This window comes from Furipterus horrens, unplaced genomic scaffold, assembly GCF_987537825.1.
Source record: "Furipterus horrens unplaced genomic scaffold, mFurHor1.1.pri manual_scaffold_5, whole genome shotgun sequence".
In the NCBI taxonomy this organism is placed as follows: domain Eukaryota; kingdom Metazoa; phylum Chordata; class Mammalia; order Chiroptera; family Furipteridae; genus Furipterus; species Furipterus horrens.
In genome coordinates this window covers 50,100,172-50,122,167 of record NW_028327175.1, presented here as the reverse complement: position 1 = coordinate 50,122,167, position 21,996 = coordinate 50,100,172, and the positions used below count along the sequence as shown (strand labels likewise).

The 21,996-nt window shown below is 39.7% G+C and overlaps 1 protein-coding gene across 1 annotated transcript in view; it reads left to right on the top strand.

Annotated features, from left to right (window-relative positions):
- The first annotated feature begins 6,002 nt into the window (after positions 1–6,002).
- Positions 6,003–21,996, top strand: part of ARSB (arylsulfatase B) — a 139,842-nt gene continuing 123,848 nt past the window's right edge. Inside the window, exon 1 of the mRNA XM_090276409.1 lies at positions 6,003–6,497. Coding sequence (XP_090132535.1) covers positions 6,186–6,497 — 312 coding nt within the window. The 5' untranslated portion in view covers positions 6,003–6,185. The remainder of the gene's footprint in view (positions 6,498–21,996) is intronic.

Sequence of the window (21,996 nt, the reverse complement as noted above, 5' to 3'; positions counted from 1 at the left end):
AAAATTGTTCTCCTTAGAGGTAGTGTCAAATTTCACTTCTGTGATTAATATATGAGAGGGCTTGTTTCTTTACACCATACCCAAAGCAGTGAGTTATCACTAGTATCCATGGTTTACTATTGAAATATCAATTTGTATTTCTCCCTTTGAGTGAGATTGCATATCTAGTCATGTACTTAATAAGCACTTATATTTCCTTTTCTGCAAACTATTATGTCCCTTTATTTTGCCCATTTGAACATTGGATTGTTGGTCTTTTTCTTACTGACTTTAGAAGTTCAGAGATTTTAACTATGGGTTAAACAGGGTTTGTGTGGGCTATAATACAAACTGATTACGTATAAGCTCCTTTCCATGTAAAAAATATATCCCAAGTCCCAAACACCACTCCTACTAAACAATTAACTTTTATACCTAATTGTGAATTGGAAACTGCTTTGATCTCAGTCCTATTTTTTGCATCTTTGAACTGATTACAGTGGTTTTTACTGGTATGATTATGTACTGAGAAAACCCTAAAATAAAATAAGTGATTAAACTAACTCAAACAGTAAAATAATTCAGTAGTTGGAGAAATATAAATTACCATGCAGAAATCAGTAGCCTTCGTTTCCACAAATAATGACCTGTTAAAAGATAGAATGATAGAGAAAACCCCATTTCAACAGCAACCAAAAAGATAAAATACTTAGGAATAAATTTAATAAGAAAGCCACAAAACTGGTACTTCCAGTCAAGATGGAGGCTTAGACTGACACACCTTGTCTCCCTCCACAACTAAGTAGGAATACAACTACCTCAAAACCAAAGATAACCAGAAATTCCAGAAAATAAAACTACATGGAATTCCAACATATGAAGTTATAAACCAGCGGTGCTCATCTGGACGGGTAGGAGGGGCGAAATTGGAATCAGGATGGAAAGATCCGGCTGTGCTGTCCGCGGGTAGCAGCGGGACTGCGAGAAACACCAGGGGAGCAATCCCGGCTGCAGTCGAGACCTGGCAGCTCGCAATTCCAACGCCCCCCATTGCCTTGGACGGTGAGGCCCAGAGGGCATGGGAAGGAGGCTCCCAGTTTCTCAGTGAAGAGTAATGGCAGGAATTCATCTTGGACCCCTGCCCCCACACAAAGCCCCACAGAGTGGTGAAAAATATCGCTGGTTGCGGGGTAGTGATGAGTGCACAGGGCTCCGCCCCCTACAGCCCTCCCAGGAAGCACAGGTAAACAGAAAACTGTCAGGATGAAGCAGACCATGATTGAAATCCCGGTGACGCAGCTCACCAGGCAACAGATGAGGGACCTAACCGATGAGCAAATAGGAAATCTTTCTGAGACTCAGTTCAGAGCTATAGTCATAAGGTGGCTTATAGAATTAAAAGATTTGGAACAAGTCAGGGAAGGAATGAAAGCCATTCATACTGAAATGAACAAAAACACATACGAGACAAGTGGTGAGGAAATGAAAACCAGAGATCAAATCAACAAATCGGAATGTAGGGAAGGAACAAACAGTCAACCAGTGCAGAAAGAGGAAACAAAAAATGAGGAATCTGAGCAGAGGCTCAGAAACCTCTGGGACAGCTATAAGTGAACAAACATTCGAATTATAGGATTGCCAGAGGGCAAAGAAGAAGAACTAGAAATTGAAAAATTATGTGAAAAAATAATGAAGCAGAACTTCCCGAACTTGGGGAAGGAAATAGACTTACAAGTCCAGGAAGCACAGAGAGTTCCAGAAAAACTGGACCCAGGGAGAAACATTCCAAGACACATTATAATCAAGTTGTCAAAAATTAAAGATAAAGAGAGAATCTTAAAAGCAGCAAGAGAGAAGAAAAGAATTATGTACAAAGGGGTCCCAATTAGACTATCAGCTGATTTCTCAAAGGAGACCCTGCAAGCAAGAAGGAATTGGCAAGAAATAGTCAAAGTAATGAAAATCAAAAACCTACAGTCACAAATACTCTATCCAGCAAAGCTGTCATTCAGAATAGAAGGGCAGAGAAAGTGCTTCCAGAACAAAGTAAAACTGAAAGAGTTCATCAGATCCAAACCACTATTATATGAGATGTTAAAGGGACTGGTTTAGAAGAAGGAGGATCAAAACTATGAACATTAAAATGAAAACTGCATCACAAGAACCAACAACAGAAGCTAGGGAATCGAAACAAAGGCAAACTAAGTAGGCAAAGAGAGTGGGAAAAGAACTATAGGTATGGGGAGCATACGGGGGGGAGGTCAGCAGGGAGGAGGAAGGGGGAAAGGGAGGGAGATGGTACAGGAATTAAGAAGCATAGTAGGAGGGAATGGAGTAGACAGGAAGAGGTTGAGAAGAACTATATGCACAACAAATGGACATGGACTAAAAGGGGGGGGGACGACTGGAGGGAGGGGGGTCACTGGGTGGAAGGAGCAGAGGGAAAAGAAATTGGGACAACTGTAACAGTATAATCAATAACACATATTAAAAAAAAAAAAGAAAGCCACAAAACTGATGTGAGTACAATTTTAAAACATTTGTAAAAGATACAAAAGTAGACCTTAATAAATGAAAGTTAACATTTGGTTTTAGATAGGACAACTTAGTATCATAAAGATTTCAGTTGTCCCTAATTTAATTTGTAATCCAAAAAAAAAATGCCAACAAACTTTTTTATGGGATGGGACATGTTGATATTAAATTTCATATGAAAAATAAATATACAGAAATAGGAAAAGATTAAAAATTAAAAGCTATAAGGAATTACTATCATTACATACCTTCAAACATATTGTTAAGCCTGTAACTGAAACAGTGTGTACTGGTGCATGAATCAACAGATAGGGCAGAGGAAAAGAACAGAAAGCCAAGAAATAGACCCAAGTATATATGGAACCTAAGCATATGATTAAGGTGACACCTCATATCACTATAGCAAACATGGACTTCTTTATTATCTTTATGAATGGTGCTGAGACAACTGGATAATCATTAGGAAAGAGAGAAAATTAGATCCATATCTCACATCATGCACAAAAATAAGTGCCAATGGATCAGGGATCTAAGTGTGAAAACTGAAACCATACAAGTGCTAGAAGAAAACATGGTTGAATTTTACTTTAACTTTGGTGTAAGGAAAGTCTATGACTCAAGTCCAGATGCAACACAAGAAAATACTGATAAATTTGACTAATAAAAACATAACTTTGGCATATCAAAAAACACCATAACAAAATGTTTGACAATTGACAAACTGGGAGGAAGTATTTGTGAAATATATTACAGTTAGGTAATATCTCTAATATATAAAGAACTCTTAAAAATTGAGAGGGGGAAATACTAAAAACTCAATAAAAAATGACAGTTTACAAAAATGATGTAAAAATGGCCCACTGGCATATGAAAAGATGTTTAACTTTACTCATAATAAGAGAAATTTAATAACAAAAATAAACTATCCAGATATACCATTTCTCATACCAGGTTGGCAAAAATGTAAAAATATAGCATTTTTAAAATAGCTGGAGATAATGAAAATTTGTACAAATCATACACATATGGAAATGGGGTAATAGAACTAAATGTATTCACTATGGACTTTTTTCTTTCTATAGATATGTGTCAATATATATGTGGATGTGTGTGTGTATCTGTATACGTACATCTACGTCCTATCTGTCTGGTGAGAGAGCCTAGAAGTAATGACAGCCCAGTAGCAATGAGCACACCTATAGCACAAATCTTTGTTTCTAGATGCCACACTCCACTAAAAGGAATCAGGGATACTTGGAGAAATGTATGATTTCTCCAAGATGAACCTAGAATATTTTGTTATACTAAAAAGTAAGGAAGTGCTCCAAGATTAAAAAGGACAAGCCAAAAGGATAGAAGAGAGAGACTAAAGAGGCTCACACTGCCCAAATCAGAGGAAGTTTGAAATAATTATAGCAAAGTATTATAACATTGAATAAAACAAGAATCCATGAGTTCATAGTGATATTAATGAATAAATGGAGAAGGGAAAGTTCTTCTTCATAATATTATAGAAAGGCAACTAAAATATATTAGGAATGATTGAATTAGAAAATCACCATTTGGCAACCATCCTAATAATTTAGTGAAGCAAGAAGCATCAGTGGATGCTAAAACCCATAGGCAAAAGTTTTAGAAATAATAGAATATACAGTCTAAAAATATCTCCCCATAAAATACTTATTAATGACAAGGGAAAAATAGAACTTCACAGTTAAGAAATGACCACCTGAGACAGGTGTTCAAATAGAGCACATCAACATCATGTGCCTCTTAATACGTAGCATCCAGAAGATACAATACCGCTCATGTGATATTTCTGCACAAACCCATGACCTGAGTCTAATCATTAGGAAACATCAAACTGCACCTGAGGGATTTTGCAATAACTAGTTTGTCACGCACATTAGAGTGTTCCACACATAGATGAAAAATAGAATTCACTCTTTTCTATTAATTCATTTGCACACTTCCAGAGCACTGTTGGCATAAACTTTTATTTGACAATGAAGGATATGAGAAAGCTCACTGCAAACTTAGCTAGTTTCAGAAGCAGTTGGTCAAGTTGCAATTGTTCCTGCCGATTAGCAGCCATAGTTTGGACAATTTAATTTTTATCAGGAAGAGTAGAGAGGAACTTATGAGAGAGAAGGACATGCAAAGGCCATAGTTTAAAATTCTCAGACCTTTGTTGTCTGTTAAATGGTCTTCACAAGAAATTTTCAAGTCCTAATATAATGAAAGTCAAGTGGCTCTTTATTCTTTTTCATTTAAAGCTATATATAAAATTTCTCCTAAATTTCATTGATTTCACCAGAGATGAAAAGTGGATGTAATATAATCTACTTCATGCAAAGAATAGAATATATACGTATGTAAGAGGAAAACATTCCATGTGTTAAAGGATAATTTTTAAAAAATCATGACCCTTATACAGATATAAAAATGAATATATGTTATATTTAACTCATTAATGAGGAAACTGGTACAGTGTTAAACCAGTTCAAAGGACAATCTAAAGAACAGACTAGGAATATTAAATGTGCAAGTGGAGGCAAAAGCTATTTTCCATGTTGGTGGGGGCGAGGATGGGGGTGGGTAGCATTCCACTGGATAGAATTCATTCGCATAGGTATAAAACAAAAATTAGTTGTAAGATAACTCATATGGAATCAGATTCATTAAACCTGGAAGGAAAAAGGATGCACTGCTTTTTTTTTTTTTTAACCCTACAACTGTTATTATCTATCTCCAAACATGGAGCAAGTAGACAGAAAGTCATGGACGGGAATGGGAATATAGTGGTCATAAGGCTAACTTCCCAATTCAATGAGCATGTGGTTAAGGGAATTTTTCCTTCCATTTACAGATTATTTCAAGCAAATTAGATACTATACTTCTGTGGTTCACTATTTGGCTCTTATCTGGACAAGCTAATGAGCTACTCAGTACCCACACAGCACCCCAAACAACTCCAGGGACGCCTAAGTAACATTGCACCTTCAAAAGGGCGCCGTGCAGTCGGAGAGTGTATTGGGCCCTCTTTTTGCTAGTGGGCAGTGGCTTCACAGGTGTACACTATTCATAAATGGGATCTGAAACATCCTTTAGACTTCTGCCTCTCCGCCCTCCCACCTGCACGAGGCTGGACTCAGGCTAGAAATGATTCTCCCACTACCTTTAAAACATCCTGAGACAGAACTGAGTTTGGATTAGGCTCAACCAACTACATGCTTGTTTAGTCAGAAAAGAAGGGGGGGCATTAATTATAACTCCTAGCTGCCAGTATTGTTGCGAAATTTATAGAGATGAGGGCTAAGAAAATGCTTTGGAAACCTGAGAACAAATCTCCTCTGTTAGGATGCCACGATGCAAAGTTCATAGCTGGAAGGGAAGAGACCCTTCCCCTATGAAGAACGAATGTTGTTTCTACAAGGCCGGGCTGCAGCGGCCTCAAGAGCTCTGTCGGCTGGCTCCTCCCCCGTCTCACCGGGTTCGGGCTGGGTAAGAGCCGGCGGGGGCTCGGACGCGGGCCTCTCCACCCCGCCGCCCGCCGCCCGCCTCGGGTGAAGTCCCGGGGCGGGGCAGGCCCCGGCCACCAAGTTCCTGATTCTATAAGTGGTGCCGTAGGCTGGTGGCGCCACAAGCGTCGGGGCTGTGGACGGCGAAGGATGGGCCTGGGCTGCGCGGCAAGCCTGCCCCGAGGCCCTGGCCCGCGGCAGCCGCTTCTCCCTGCCATCCTCCCGCTGCTGCTGCTGCTGCTGCCGTCGCTGCCGGGCTCGGACGCTGGAGCCGGCCAGCCGCCCCACATCGTCTTCGTGCTGGTGGACGACCTGGGCTGGAACGACGTGGGCTTCCACGGCTCCTACATCCGCACGCCGCACCTGGACGCGCTGGCGGCCGGCGGGGTGCTGCTGGACAACTACTACACGCAGCCTCTGTGCACACCGTCGCGCAGCCAGCTGCTCACTGGCCGCTACCAGGTACGCAGCGCCCCCCGGCGGTCCGCCCCACGCCCCGCGAGCCTCGAGGAGTGGGTCGGAAAGCCGGGGCAAGCCGAACTCAGTTCCCGGAGCCGGTCCGAGCGAGCCGGCTTCTCGCCCCGGCAGCGCCGTCTGCGCGGTGGCCTCTGCGCATGCCCAGCTCCTAGGCTATCAGCTTGCCCTCGGCGCCTGGCCTCTCCGGGTGGTTTCTCTGTCTTTCGTTTTCGGAAGGTCGGGGGTGGAGGGGTTTCTGTGGAATGCTGGGGGCTGGGCCCTGCGAGCGGGTGGGCAGAAGGGTGGGAATGGACTCTGCGGCACGTTCCTGAAGTGGGAGGATGGAGAGGGAGCTGGCGGGGCGCCCAGGGCGGCAGTGGAAGGCAGGGAGCCCCGAAGCCGGGGCTGGGGTGGGGGTGGGGATTATCCCCTGTGAACCCAGCGGTGATGGTTAGGACATTCCGACCAAAGATTAAAATATTTTTTCCAAGTTTAGGCATCTCTGCAGTGAAACTTACTCAGGTTGGTTTTTCTTGGGCTGCTGACATTCCTTTCAGATAGAACCTGTGTTCCACCCGTCTTAGCATCTTCAGTATCTCTGAAAGCTTCTCTTTAAAACTTCTATGTAGTTAATAGAAAGTATACTTGTAGATAACTGAAAATACGGGCAACTTTTCCATAGTGCTGTACTGTTTTTAAGGGCAATTCTTGAAACAGCCCATGAGCTAGCTTTTATTTTTAACCCCCTTTTACAAATGTGGAAACAAATTTACGGAGGTTGAATGATGTGTTAAGAATCACACAGCTAGAAAGCGGTCAAGCTGGGTTTATGCCTTTTCTGCACCCACTCTAAAATTGGACTCCCCCCTCCCCCCAATCTGAATAGGATTGACATTTTCATAAGATCTTGATGTGATTATGACCAATAAATGGAAACTGTTTGAGATTACATGCATACCTTCATATATGTATGTGTGAAGTCTATTCAACAAGCATATTTCGTGCCCTGGCTGTGCAAGTCACAGAGGGCATGCTTGAACCTTGCCCTCCCAAATCTGTGTTCCTGTAGCCTTTCGGATCAACCCTACCCCATGTTGTCCCGAGATCAAGAGAAGGGAGAATTCAGTTGTAATAAAGAGTTCCACAGTGGTCTGAAGACTTTTAGAAAACAGAAAAGAGAGATGTACAACAGTCTGAGAAATAGCTGTAGCCAAGGTTTGCAGTGGAGAGAAAGGATGGTTCCCTTCACCACCAGCCCTAAGCACTTGTCAGTTCTAACTTTGGCTGCCAGGTATAAACAGGAATATCTACCCTGATGGAAATCTTACCCTGAACACTTTGTAGAACTCAAGGGACATTCCAGTAAAGAAGAAGGGAAAGGAGGAAAGGCAAAGTCTATCCAAAGTAGTTCTGCATTTGCTCTGAAGCAAAAGGACTGAACTCAAATTGCAGAAGAATGGGAGGGCCATTCATTTGTGTAACTTCCTCCCCGCCAACAGACTTGAACAGGAAAGCAAGGGCCACACTTCAAAAACTTGTTCATGTAATTGGCTGCTTTTGTCTCTTAGCACCCTCCCCTGTCTGTCACCGACATTTAATCTTGGAAAAAACAACAACAAAATAACAACAAAAAACTCTCAAACACCAAAACAAAGAAAAACCTCGAGAATTTAGAGTACCCTGTGGTTAAGAATGAAAGCAGGTTAGAAGCTACGCATTCCAGAACAGTTTAGAGACCACCCATGATAGCAAGCCAGCCTCCCCAAGCATTTTGTTTGACTTTTCTTCTGTTTTTTTTTTTCTGATAGAGTTCATGAGGCCCAGCTAGAAATTAGTTTGGGTTATAAAGTATCCTCTTTTAAAAGGGTTAAGAAGCCTTATTGCTCTCAGATACTACATACCAACTGTTCTAAGCACTTGGATACATTTTTCACAGCAACCGGATGAAGTAGGAATTACTATTATCAGTACTGTTCGATAACAGGGAAACTGAGGCTGGAAGAGGTTAAGAAACTTGACCAAAATCACAGGGCAAGTAAGTGGTAGGCCAGGATTTGAACTGGGCAGTGTGGCTGTATAACCACTATACTATATTGCTTACTCAGAATTATTAAAAATCTTTACTGAATGATCTCTCTATTATTTTTTAGATATTTAGGTTGTTCCTCAACATCTCAATTAAAATATCTATCCAATCACATTTCAGGTTAGGAATTGTTTGTGTTAAATGTAAAATGAAGCCCTGGCTGCTGTGGCTCAGTGGATTGAGTGTCGGCCTGCGAGCCCAGTGTCGCTGGTTCGATTCCCAGCTAGGGCACATTACCAGGTTGCACGTCAGGTCCCCAGCTGGGGGCGCAAGTGAGAGGCAACCACACAGTGATGTTTCTCTCCCTCTCTTTCTCCTTTCCCCTCTCTCTAAAAATAAAATAAGTGAACAAACAAACAAATAAATAAATTATTTTTTAAAAAATGTAAAATGAAAACAGGGAGAAAGGTTTTATTTCTGAAACAAGTCGTGTGTTGTGCATAATTTTAGACAATAAAATGAGGAAATGTGTTTATTTTAAAATCAGGTGCTTGAAAGAACTACTTAATAGCCTATCTGTGAATTTAGCAATCATGCTTTATTTAATATTTACAGAACCCCCTTCTCATAATCATTTAACTGCGGATTAGAGGAGAACAGCATAAAGTGATAAGCAAGCCTAGACTGATGGAACCTGATATTTCCAAGAAGTACTGAGTTTTAATTTTTTAACTTATTCAAGTATTTTAGCGGACCAGTTAACAGTTATGAGATGTGGGTTTCATTCTTTGCCCTGTCAGTCTTCAGAGTCTGACTTTGGTAGACATTATTTTCCATTTACGGAAAATAAGGGAATTGTGCTGAACTGTAAGGTCCTATAGCTCTAGATTTCTTTGACTCGAAGGCTCCCGTGTCCGTTAGAGCAAATGTCTGGCTTGGTAAATAAACATTATTATACTCACTAGCCCCATCTACTGGTAGGAAGAGAGATTAATCTTGCTCTGCACTGCCTTACAGTGTGCACAGGCTGCTTGTTCTGCTACTAAAACTTCTTCAAACAAAAACGTGAATTCAGCATTTTCTATTGGGATATTTAATTGTTCAGAGTCCTCACATAGGAACTTTTTAAAATAGGCATGCTTTGCTAAAAGAAATGCATAGAGTTTGGGAAAGGGGGAAAAGAAGACTGATTGGAAGATGAGGTAAGAAGTTACCCACAATTTCAGAACTAGAAAATTGAGGTCTCTACACTTGGGCTAGTGTTCTTCCCACAGCCTTATATGACTCCTCCATTCATTATTTTTAAAATATTTTAAAAATATATATTTTATTTATCTTTGGAATAGAAAATACATTCACTTGTTTTAAAAACTCAAAAGTTACAAAAGGGCTTACTGTGAAAATCTCTTTCTACATACCCACGCAAACATCCTCTTCCTTAGATATCCAATTGCCCGTCTTTTGCAGGCAAACAATGCCATCTGAATTATGTATACAGTATTTTATTAAATACAAGACAATACATATTTAAATATCCCCTCTTTTATATGAATAATAGCATATGCATCACAGTGCTTTAAATTTTGTGTTCTTTTTTAACTTTAACGTTTGAAATAATTCCATATTGTTATTTAAAGAGCATTCTTAGTTTTTATGGCTGTGTGGTATTTTGTTAAATGGATATGTCATAATTTATTTATCTAGTCATAGTGATGGACATATAGGTTGTTTCCAGCTTTTTGATATATCAAAGAACTGAAGTCAATACCTTGTAAGTATGTCGCTTTGCAGGCACTTGAAAGTTCTTTAAAAGATTTTTCTGTTTCATGCATTTGTAATTTTGAAAAATATTTCAAATTTGCAATTTAGTAGATTGTATCAGTCTACATTCCCACCAGCAATATCTGATATTGCTTATTGTTCTATACTTTTTAAAAAATTATATTTTACATACCATAAAATTAACCATTTTAAGTGTATCATTCATTGTTTTTTGTATATCCACAAAGTTGTGCAACCATCACCACTATCTACTTCTAGAACCTTTTTAGCACCCCAAAAAGAAACCCCATAACCATTAGCAGTCAGTCCCCATTCCCTTCTTCCCCTAGCCCCTGGCAACCACTAATCTACTTTTCATCTTTATGGATTTGCCTCTTCTGGACATATATGGAATCATACAGTAGATGTTCTTTCATCCATTTTGTGGCATGTATCATTTCTTTTTATGGCCAAATGTTCCATTGTGTGGATATACAAACATGTTATTTTTCTACTCATCAGTTGATGAGCATTGGATTGTTCTATTTTTTTGGTGACTCAGACCATCCATGGATAAGTTTTGTATAAACATATATTTTTTTCAATTTTCTTGGGTATATATCTGGCAGTGGAATGCTAGATTATATGGAAACTCTATGTTTAACTTTTTGGGGAGCTTCCAAACTGTTTCCACAGCAGTTACACCGTTTCACATTCCCACAATGTATGTGGATTCCCATTTCTCTGCATCCTTGTCAACACTTATTATCTGCATTTTTTATTATAGCCTTCCAGTCAGCCTAGTGGGTATGAAGTGATATTTCATTGTGCTTTTGATTTACATTTCTATAAGGACTAATGATATTGATTATCTTTTTTATGTCTTATTGGTCATTTGTATATTTCTTTGAAGAAATCTCTACTCATATCCTCTACCCACTTTTTAATTGGATTGTTTGTATTTTTATTGTTGAGTTGTAAGAGTTCTCTATATGTTCTGGATATTTAACCTTTCCCAGATACATAATTTGAAATTATTTTCTTCTGTGGATTGTCTTTTTATTATCTTGATGGTGTTCTTTTATATATAAAAGTTTTAAATTTTGACGTATTTCGATTTATTTACTTTTCTTTGGTTGTGCTTTTCTTGGTGTCATATCTAAAAAACCACTATGTAATTCAAGATTGCAAAGACTTCTATGTTTTCTCCTAAGAGTATTGTAGTTTCAGCTCTTGCATTTAGGTCTTCGATTCATTTTTAAATTTTTGTATATTTTTTGAAGTATGTAGATGCATATAGACGTCCAGTTGTTCCAATACTATTTGTTGAAAAGACTTCTTTCCCCATTTAATGCTCTCTGTACTCTTGTCAAAAATCAATTGACCATATATATGTGGGTTTATTTCTATATTCACACCTCTACTCTATTGATCTCTGTGTTTATCCTTATGTCAATACTGTGCTGTCTTGATTGCTGTAGCTTTGTGTTAGGTTTTAGAATCAAAAAGTGTGAATTCTCCAATTTTCTTTTTCAAGATTGTTTTAGTTATTCTGGGCCTCTTGTATTTCATTATGAATTTCAGGATCAAACTTGTTCATTTCTAATTTTGATAGGGATTGATTGACCTATAAATTCATTTAAGGAATATTACTACCTTAACATTATAAGCCTTCCTATCTACAAAATAAGATGTCTTTCTATTTAGGCCTTTTAAAATTTCTTTCAAAAATGTCTTGTAGTTTTCAGCCTACAAGTATTGCACTTCTTTAGTTACACTTATTTCTAAGTTTTTGTTCTTTTTGATCTGTTGTAAATGGAAATGTGTTCCTAATTTTCTTGATTTTTCATTGCTGACTGACATTATATATTGGTCTATATCCTGTGTGCAACCTCACGGAACTTATTAGTTCTAATAGTGTGTGTGTGTCTGTGTGTGTACATACGTTCTTCATGATTTTCTCTATAAAACATCCTGTCATCTACAAATAGAAATAGTTTTACTTCTTCCTTACCAATCTGGACACCTTTTATTTCATTTTCTTGCCTAATTGCTTTGAGTAGAACCTTCAGTACATTCTTGAATAGAAGTGGCAAGAGTGGACATCCTTTTCTTTTTCCTTATTTTAGAGGGAAAGCTTTCAATCTATTGCTATTAAGTATAATGTATGCATTGCATAACTCATTCTTTTTTATTAAGTATATTGTATTGATTATGTTGTTACAGTAGTTCCAATTTTTGCCCCCTTTGCTCCCTTCTGCCCAGTACCCCCATTCCCTCCAGCAGTCCCATCCCCCTTAGTTCATGTCCATGGGTCATGCATATAAGTTCTTTGGCTTCACCCTTTCCTATATTATTCTTAACATCCCCCTGTCTATTTTGTACCAACCGATTATGTTTCTTAGTCCCTGCACCATTTCCCCATTTCTCCCCTTCCCCTCTCCCAGCTGATAACCCTCCAAATGATCCCCATACCTGTGATTCTGTTCCTGTTCTGGTTTGCTTAATTGGATTTTGTTTTTATTTTTTAGATTCACTTGTTGATAGTTGTGAGTTTTTTGTCATTTTAGTGTTCATAGTTTTGATCTTCTTTTTCTTAAATAAGTCCCTTTGACATTTCATATAATAATAGCTTGGTGATGATGAACTCCTTTATCTTCACCTTGTCTGGGAAGCACTTCATCTGCTCTTCCATTCCAAATGATAGCTTTGTTGATTGGAATAATCTTGGTCGTGGGTTGCTTTTCATCACATTGAATACTGCTTGCCAGTCCCTTCCTGCCTGCAAAGTGTCCTCTGAGAAGTCAGCTGATAGTCCTATGGTACACCTTTGTAAGCAACTCTCCGCCTCTCTCTTGCTGCCCCCAGGACTCTGTCTTTATCTTTCTTCACCTTTGGCATCTCAGTCATGATGTGTCCTGGTGTGGTCCCCTCTGGGTCCAGCCAGCTCGCCCGGGACCTTCTATGCTTCCTGGACCTGTATTTCTATCTCCTTTGCAAAATTTGGGAAGTTTTCCTCATTTTTTTCAATTCTTGCTCCTCATTCTGCAGTGGTTGACTGTTTTTTTCTTCCTTATATTCCAAATCATTGATTTGAAGCCCGGTTTCCTTCCCTTCACCATTGGTTTTGTGTGGATTTTCCTTTGTTTCACTTAGCACAGCCTTCACTTCTCTTATGCGTTTGCTGTACTCAAGCATAACTGTCAAGCCTGTGAGCATCTTTATCACCAGTGTTTTGAATTCTGCATCTGTTAGGTTGTCTATCTCCTCATCTGTTAGGTTGGCTATCTCTTCATCACTTAGTTCTGCCACTGGAACCTTGATCGGTCCCCCCTTTTGGGCTATACTTCTCTGTCTCCTCATTCTGACAGGCTCCTGGGTTTGTTTGCCTCCAGTAACACATTCTTTCATTCAACAAAGTTTTATTGAGCAACTATTTGTGCCAGGTGTTGTTGTGCTATATACTCTGATTTCCTGGTGCTGATAGTCTGGTCGGGGTGAGGCTAGGGGAAAAAGTTATCAACAGGGAGGTGAAATAAACACAGACAAATGAGTAAGGTGAATTTAAATGACATGGCAGCAAATATTGGGAAGAAAATAAAACAGGTTAAGTAACAGTGACTCAGGAAGATATCTCCAAGAAGGTAATATGGGCAGAGGCCTGGATGAAGAGTCAACCATGGAAAGATCCTGGGAAACAAGAGTTTGACACAGTGGGAGGAACGTCCAAAGTAAAGGCTGTGAGGCTGGAGAGAGCTTCTAAATACAGGGGAAAGGCCACTGTGGTTGAGTGAAGGCAGGTATGAAAAGCATGCTAAGAGCTCAGAGAGGGAGGCCCTGTACCTAATGTTGCCTGCTCATGATAAAACATTAAAACTGGCTTCATTTTTCATAGTGACGTTACATTGAAGGCTACTATTTACTTAAGAGTGTTTCTAATCTTACAGTATTCCAAAGAAATATATTTTAAGGAGAACCACAATAAAGTGCCATTTGGCATTCTTTGTGTACCTGTAATTCTAGTTAGAATTAAATTTTATATTTTTTCCTTTTTTGAAAAAGAGTATGCTTATTTTTAAAATAATAAAATATATTCTAAAGTTTCAAATATAAAAGATTTTAAAAGATACATGTTAAAAAAACTTTTCATCCTGTCCCCTTGCCCTTCTCCTACCTTCCCATAGGTACCCCAATCTTAGCTTCTTGGTATCCTTTGGATGCATGTTATGTATATAATGAATAAGATTTTATATTTACTTTCCTCTGTTTAAAATCTCAAGATTAAAATATTAATTGAAACTCCTGAAGGGCGTAGAGGAATAGGACAGATGTTTAAGGGTACAAACTTACCACAAGTACTAAATAAAAGCTAGAAATCTAATGCAAAGTATAGTGAATATAGTCAACACTGTTGTATTATAATCATCAAACTTGTTGAGAGCCTAGAACTTGATTCCAACTTCTAAAAAGAAAGGATTGTTCTGAATATGATAGAGATGTTAATTATCACTGCCGTGGTAATCATATAATAATGTTTAAATGTATCAAATTAACAAGTGATACATCTTGAATTTATACAATGTTATATGTCAAATATATTTCAATAAAATAACATGCAATGAAGATGTTTATAAAAGTGGTTACATAAATAAATAAAAATTCTTCAGCTTTTCTAATAGAATTTGTATATGTACTGCTTTTAGTGCAAGTAGGAGACTTGAAAATACTAAATTTCCATTTTCTCACAAGTTGACTTTATTCAATACAAAATATCCATTATATCTCCTCACTCCTGGTACACATTTTAAATGTGGTTGGTTGTTCTCAGGCCTGACTTCTCCACTAGATTGCCTTGCTTATCTCTGGCCTAGAGAAGCACTCAGTGTTGAACAACTAAATGAATGAATGAATGTGCCAAGTGCTTTAACACCTGAGTGTTTCCTGAAGGAGTGCACTATCTTAATAGCTTAGGGTTGACAAGTCATTTCTAATGCCCTTGCTTCCTTTTTGAGAAATTAGATTAAAAAGTAACAAAAGTGATAAGCCTTAGTGGAAACACTTCCTTCTGGGAAAAAAGTAAAATAACTCGGGTCCTCACCTGGGAACATTCTTACCTTGGGAGCTGAGGGGACCACTCTACCAGACCTTGGCAGAGAATAGAAGCAATGAAAGATAACTCCAAGGTTTCATTCTTAAGGGACCCATGCCACATTTCTCTTAATCTCATTGATAAACAGATAAGACACTTTCACAGCTTTTCACTCACCCCTGAAGCAGAACCTTGGACAGAAAATATCGGAGGGAGGCTGTGCATAAGCATCGTGGGTGATTTTTTACTTTTACTTCAAGTTTGCTTTAAGAATGTGAGCAGGTAAGACCCACGGCTGCAGGCAGAATAAGGCATTGCATCCTGTGTCTTGGAAAGGAGTTCTGCCTGAGGATGCCCTCCTCTCCCTGCTTCTGCTTTTTTTCCCCTTTGTCCATGGTGTCCTTCTGCCCATTCTTTATCACCCATCCACATGCTTGCCTACCAGTGGACTCCTGCCCCTGGTCCCCTCTCTCCTGGACTCTTAAGATTAGAAAAGAGTAAAAAGAGGAGTGAATTGCTGGAAGAAATGGGCCAAGTGCTTGGGGAAGGGGACCTGTAACAAGCTGGGAGTGTTCCTGGGACTCCCAGCAAAGACATCGAAGGGGTGAGAGATCAAAGGAGCATATAGTCCAGAGGCCATAGGTGCCTCTGAAGAGAAAGCACTTGTCAGTCTTTATTCCTAGTCTATATCCCTGACTCTTTAAGGGGAGGAACAAAGGATGCATTAGGTCCATAGTAACAAGCAAGAGGTCCACTTAACTGAAGCACATCAGGGTTCCCAACCAGGGGCCTCTGTGAATGACTTGCTCTGATGGGTCATCTGTTTTTCCTGAAGCCAGGTGTCTGTCCTAAGCCTGGCCGGAGCCAAGAATCATTCTCAGAAGGGAAGGGGCAGGAGGCCTTATTCTATTAAGTATTGGAGATCTTTTAAAGAAACAAGTCCATATTTTACATATTTTGTCTTCCCAAGTAATTGAAAATGAGGAAATAAAGAAATGTTTGAAGCTAAGTGGGTTATGACCCATTGGACTTATGGTGTTTTTTGTTGGTTGATTTAAGAGGTTTGTTATTTCAAGAACCACTTTGAGCATCAGCTGTCACTGTTTGGTAACTCTTTGTTTTTGTTTCCTTAATCATAACACTTTAGTAAAAATTATTTTCCCTCCATATTTTCCTCCCTTTTCATTTTGGGCTTTTGGCTGAATTCATAATTTAAACAGAGGAAGGCACTGCCACAGTTTTTGCCTTGTTTACTCTTTTTACAAACAACATCCCTTTGTGAGTTTAGTCAGAGATTTACGCTCTTTGCTAATCAACACCAAAATAAATAGACCCTTAAAGCTGTCAGTGACACCAGCCAGTTCTGAGAGACCAGGCCAGATGGCAAAGCCAGGCCCCTAGCACACATAATGTGTGTTCTGTAGCTCTTGGCTCCCGCAGGATGGCCAGCTGACTGCTTTTTAGGAGGCTTAGGAGGGAGGGAGCAGATTCTCCACCCTCCGTTTGTTCTGTAGGGCATCTTCAGGAATAAACCTAAGGTGGCATGAGTGGCACCGTGGTTAAAACCTATAGCGTCCTGGCCAAGGCACAGGCTGGACATGCTGACTCCTGGCTGGCTCCCAGCATGTTCTGTGATTGTGTTCCGGGCATGAAGCTTCCCTCTAAGCTCTCTGGTGTGTCAAGTGGAGGGACAGAGCTGCCTATTTTTCTGATTTTCGAACAGGAGGTGTTGCAAAAACACAGGTGCAATGAGGGTATGAGTTCATCTAGCACAGGTCAGACTGACGGGACAGACCTTTTGTTCTGTTCAACTGGGTGTTCCTTTACAACAGTGTTGAAGTGAGGAGAGAAATAGCAGTCATTGCCGCATGTGTAGTAGTGTTCCCCTAGTCCGTGGGAGAGTTTATTGTACGTGTAGCTGGAATATTGTGCTCTGAGCTTCCAAATAGGTAATTAATCAATAGACTGCCTGGACTTCTGAAAAAGGGATTGTAAGAGCTTCTGATGTGGAAACTGCCCTGTCCCTTATCCTCTCCATCCAAGAGATTGGGTCCTGGAGACTGGTTTTTCTCTTTTAAGCTCATGAGATTACACTGCTCGTATTTTCTAGATCTGCAGAAGACAGGATAACTCCTGGGAGCAAATAAATTTTTACATGCTACAGAACATGTAAACAAGGATTTCTCATCATTTATCCCACAGAAAGAACCCAGAGACAAGCCTGGTCCTTCACTGAATTTGCAAACCCCTTGCCTTTGCAGAGGGAATCCTTAATAGTCAAGGGAAATTTTAGGAGAAGCTGTTCTTTGAGAGAGAATTTTGTTTAATGAAGGAGAGACAGCTACCTGTGTGGGAGAGAGAGGAACCGCTCTGGACTTCCGTGTATTATCTCTGGGACCTTTTACATTTACACACACTCTCACTGAAGACGGGTGTTAGAATGGAATTGTTTTAGATGCTGTTGCATTTACAAGGGGATGTTCATTTTTTTTCTTTTGATTCCTACTGGTACCCTGTTATCATCCTGCCCAATGAAGCATCGGGTGGCCCTATAATTCCATGCTGAACTGAAGTGCTGGGTTGGAACCAGCTCAGCATTTGCCTGTTTACTGCTTCTCTGCACTTTACAGCTTCCTTACTTCAAATAGTGTTTGAACAGACCAAAAAACATGTTTTTTGGATGTCATCCAGAGTTTGGCTTCTGCTCCCCAGTAATGCCATAAAAATGCTCTGTCAAATAAATTCTCAGGAACTAGGAAGAACAAATTCCCTGCTCCATACGATTGCAGATAATAGAAGCAGGCTTCAGCTGACCACCTGGCTTGGTGCCCACGGCCTTGGAAAACTGAAGCACACAGCATCCCTTGGTGGTGCTACAGAGCGGTCAGAGTCAATTCTCTGCATATGATGGATGAGCTTTCCATTGGAGAAGTTTGCACACAGCATTTATCTTCACCGGGGCTTTTGGATTCAATGAAATATCTTTCCTTATCCTGCTGTGTTGCCAATTGGTATATATCATGAAGTTTTTGAACCCAGGATTATTTTTCTGTTGATAAACTTTGGTGTTAACCCTAGACAGACAGAATCCTTCCATGATTTGTGGTGTGTGTGTGTGTGTGTGTGTAGAGAAATGTTTTCCTTTCCCAGCCTTGTTGTTGTAACATTGTCACATGTCACATTTGCAGTTTCAACTGGAAGGAGATGGCACATTCAAATTAATTAATTTAGGGGGGTTTTATTTACAAAGGGACTATTTAAAAGGTATGAATGTATTAGGGTACGCAAGGGATACTGGAGCTATAACTACCCCTAGACCAGAAGGAAGGAAAGGAAAGGGAGCAGACCAGGACCTACAGAGAGAGTCAGGCAGAGACGGCTACCTTCACAGTGGCCTGCACTAGACACAGCCTGGCAGCTTGAGGCCACACATCTTTCCTCACTCCAAGCTCCTGTCATCCCCAGTGGATAGACCCAATCCCAGGCCAGGAGGCAAGGGAGTCCTTTGATTTGGTCCCCACAGGTCAGTTTCCCAGGGTGAATAGCAGGAAGGAAGCAGAGGGTGGATTTGGAGGGCAAATGGGAGGCCTCTGGCACATACCCGAAGTAAGTGTCCGGTGACTTCTAGGGAAGGCATAAAAGTCTCACTAGAACACTTAAACTCACTTTTATTTTTATTTTTAAACTGCTTTTTGTTTAATATACAATAAGGTGCACGTATTTAAAGCGTACAATATGATAAGTTCTGGTATGTATATACCTGTGAAACTATCACCACAACCAAAATAACAAACATATCCATCACTGTCAAAACAAACCCACTTTACCTTAACATTTAAGATATTCCACAGATTCTTTTAGGAGGGTGTGGAAAGATATTACAAGATCAAACAATAGCACGTGCACTTCTAGCTCTGGAAAGACACACCAAAAATGAAGTTTAAGACAGTGTCAGAGCTTATGAGGATGCTATTTAATAGTAAGTAGCTTATAATAAAAAGAAAAAAGACTGAGTTTGAAAGTGTTTTTTGTTGTTGTTGTTGTTGCTTGTCTCTATGTTGTATCTGTTTATTTCCATGTACTTAAAACAAAACAAAGATCTGTGCATCTGTCTGGTGGGACTAGTCAGTATTTGAACCTGAGAAAAGCAGAGATGCCAGCATGTAGTAGTACCAGCAGAACTAGAGATTGGCAGTTCCAGTATACAAATCTGAAGTTCATGTGCACCATGACACACTCCTCGGGCAGGCCTGGTCTCACGTGCATGATCTCTGTAATGCCACCCCAGCTCCTCAGGGAAGCATGTTGAGATATAGATGAGAGGGAGTGCTATGTTATTGATGACACTGCTTACAGTTATTACCATGGCAATTGCTGTATGTTTAGTATGTGCTTGGAGATAGAACCAGGGAGAGCTTTATGCTATTTCTGCTTTAATAAAAATAAGTAAATCTTTTGCGAACACATTAAAAAAAAACTTTTGTTAGTAATTGCTTGCTACCCACCTGACAGCTGATGGAGATGCCAGAGAGTCACAGCCCAGGTTGAAAACTGGCTCTGTCAACCTTCAGTGTCCCCAGAGTGACCCTATTCTAGGGAAATCAGGAGCATCAGTGCTAGGGAAAGCTGGCACCAGTGCAGAGCTGAATGTGAGACCTCCCTGACTAAGCCAGGGCAAGGGAAGGAGCTGTGAAGTTTTGGGAAGGGAGAGGCTGGGCAGGCAAGGAGGGAAGCGCCTGGGGACACCCTCCCCTTTGCCCCAGCAGGAGGTTCCGTGGCAGCCATCCGCAAGGGAGCTGTGATAAGGGCCACGCTAACTTCCAAGCTGGCCTTCAAACTTGCCTAGCAAGTTCAGGCCTCGGGTCCTTTGCATATCTTATTCCTTATGCCTATATTGCCCTTGCCTGAGATTTTTGGAAGGCTCTCTCTCACACTATTCAGAATACTGCTCAAGTATCTCCTCTTCAGAGAGCTTTCTTTCGCCACCCAATCTACAGAATCGCCTGTCACTATCTTCCTCTCCCACTTTATTATCCTCATAGCAGTGATCACTATCAGACATTATAGCATCAGTTCTTAAACTTTTTAGTTTGAGGTTTTAGGATCAATGTATATGCTTAAAAATTATTGAGGACCCCAAAGAGCTTATATTTATGAGGGTTATATATTCAAAATTTACTGTATCAGAAATTTGCATGTTAACATAAGTAATTTATGAAAGATAACTTTTTTCTCCAAAGCAAAATAATTAAATGAGAAAAGTGACATCATTCATATTTTTGTACATATCTTCTATTCGTAGAAGATAGCTAGACAATTACATCTGCTTCTGCATTCAATCTTTTATGATATATTGTTGGGTTAAAAGTTGATGAAGAATATTTGGCCTCACACAGATACATTTTTGGAAAAAGGATGGTTATTTTAGTAGCTTTTTAATATAATTTTAGATATTCTATTTTAATATTATACCAGGATTCAACAGGTGGTCATTTCTTAAAGGCTAGTTGTTGTGTAGTCCTTGCACTCTGGACATTCTTGTGTGAGCTATTCCCACCTGGTGGGTTGGATGGCCGCTTTCTTTTTTAAGGAGAAGTTGGTCACTGTCTTTTGGAATTATTGACTTACATAAAGTGGAATAAGAAATGCAAATAATCATTTTCATTATACTATTGAATAACCCTTAAAAATCATAAAGTCTTGAAAGATTATAGATGCTCTTTTTTTTCACATCGTATTTGGCTTTATCTCTTTTTTTTTTTTCAATTCAGTATTATTTTGTATTAGTTTTAGGTGTACAGCATAGTGGTTAGATAATACTATACTTTACAAAGTGTTCCCCCCAATATTTCCAGTACCCACCTGGCACCATACATAGTTATTACAATATTATTGACTGTATTCCTTATACTGTACTTTACATCCCCAGGATTATTCTGTAACTGCCAATTTGTACTTTCTAATCCCTTCACCTTTTTTACCCAGTCCCCTAAACTCCCTTCAATCTGGTAACCATCATTCTGTTCTCAGTATCTGTGAGTCCGTTTCAATTCTATTTGTTTGTTTATTTTGTTCTTTAGACTCGACATATGAGTGAAATCACATGGTATTTGTCTTTCTCTGACTGACTTATTTCACTTAGCCCAATATCCTTTAGGTCTATCCATGCAGTGTATGTGCCACCACTTTTTTATCCACTCATTCATTGATAGGCATTTGGGTCGCTTTTCTATCTTGGCTGTTGTAAATAGTGCTGCAATGAATATAGTGTTTTTTCAAATTAGTGTTTCTGGTTTCTTTGGATATAGAGGATACCCAAAAGTGAAATTGCTGGGTTATAAGGCAGTTCTGTTTTTAAGGTTTTTGAGGACTCTCCATACTGTTTTCCATAGTGGCTGCACCAGTTTGCATTTCCATTTAAGCGCCCTAGGGTTCCCTTTTCTCTGCATCCTCAACACTTGTTGTTTGTTGATTTATTAATGACAGCATTTCTGACAGGTGTGAGGGTGATATCTCATTGTGGTTTCAATTTGTGTTTCTTTGATGATTAGTGACATTGAGCGTCTTTTCATATGTCTATTGGTCACCCGTATTTCCTCTTTGGAGAAGTGTCCATTCAGGTCCTCAGC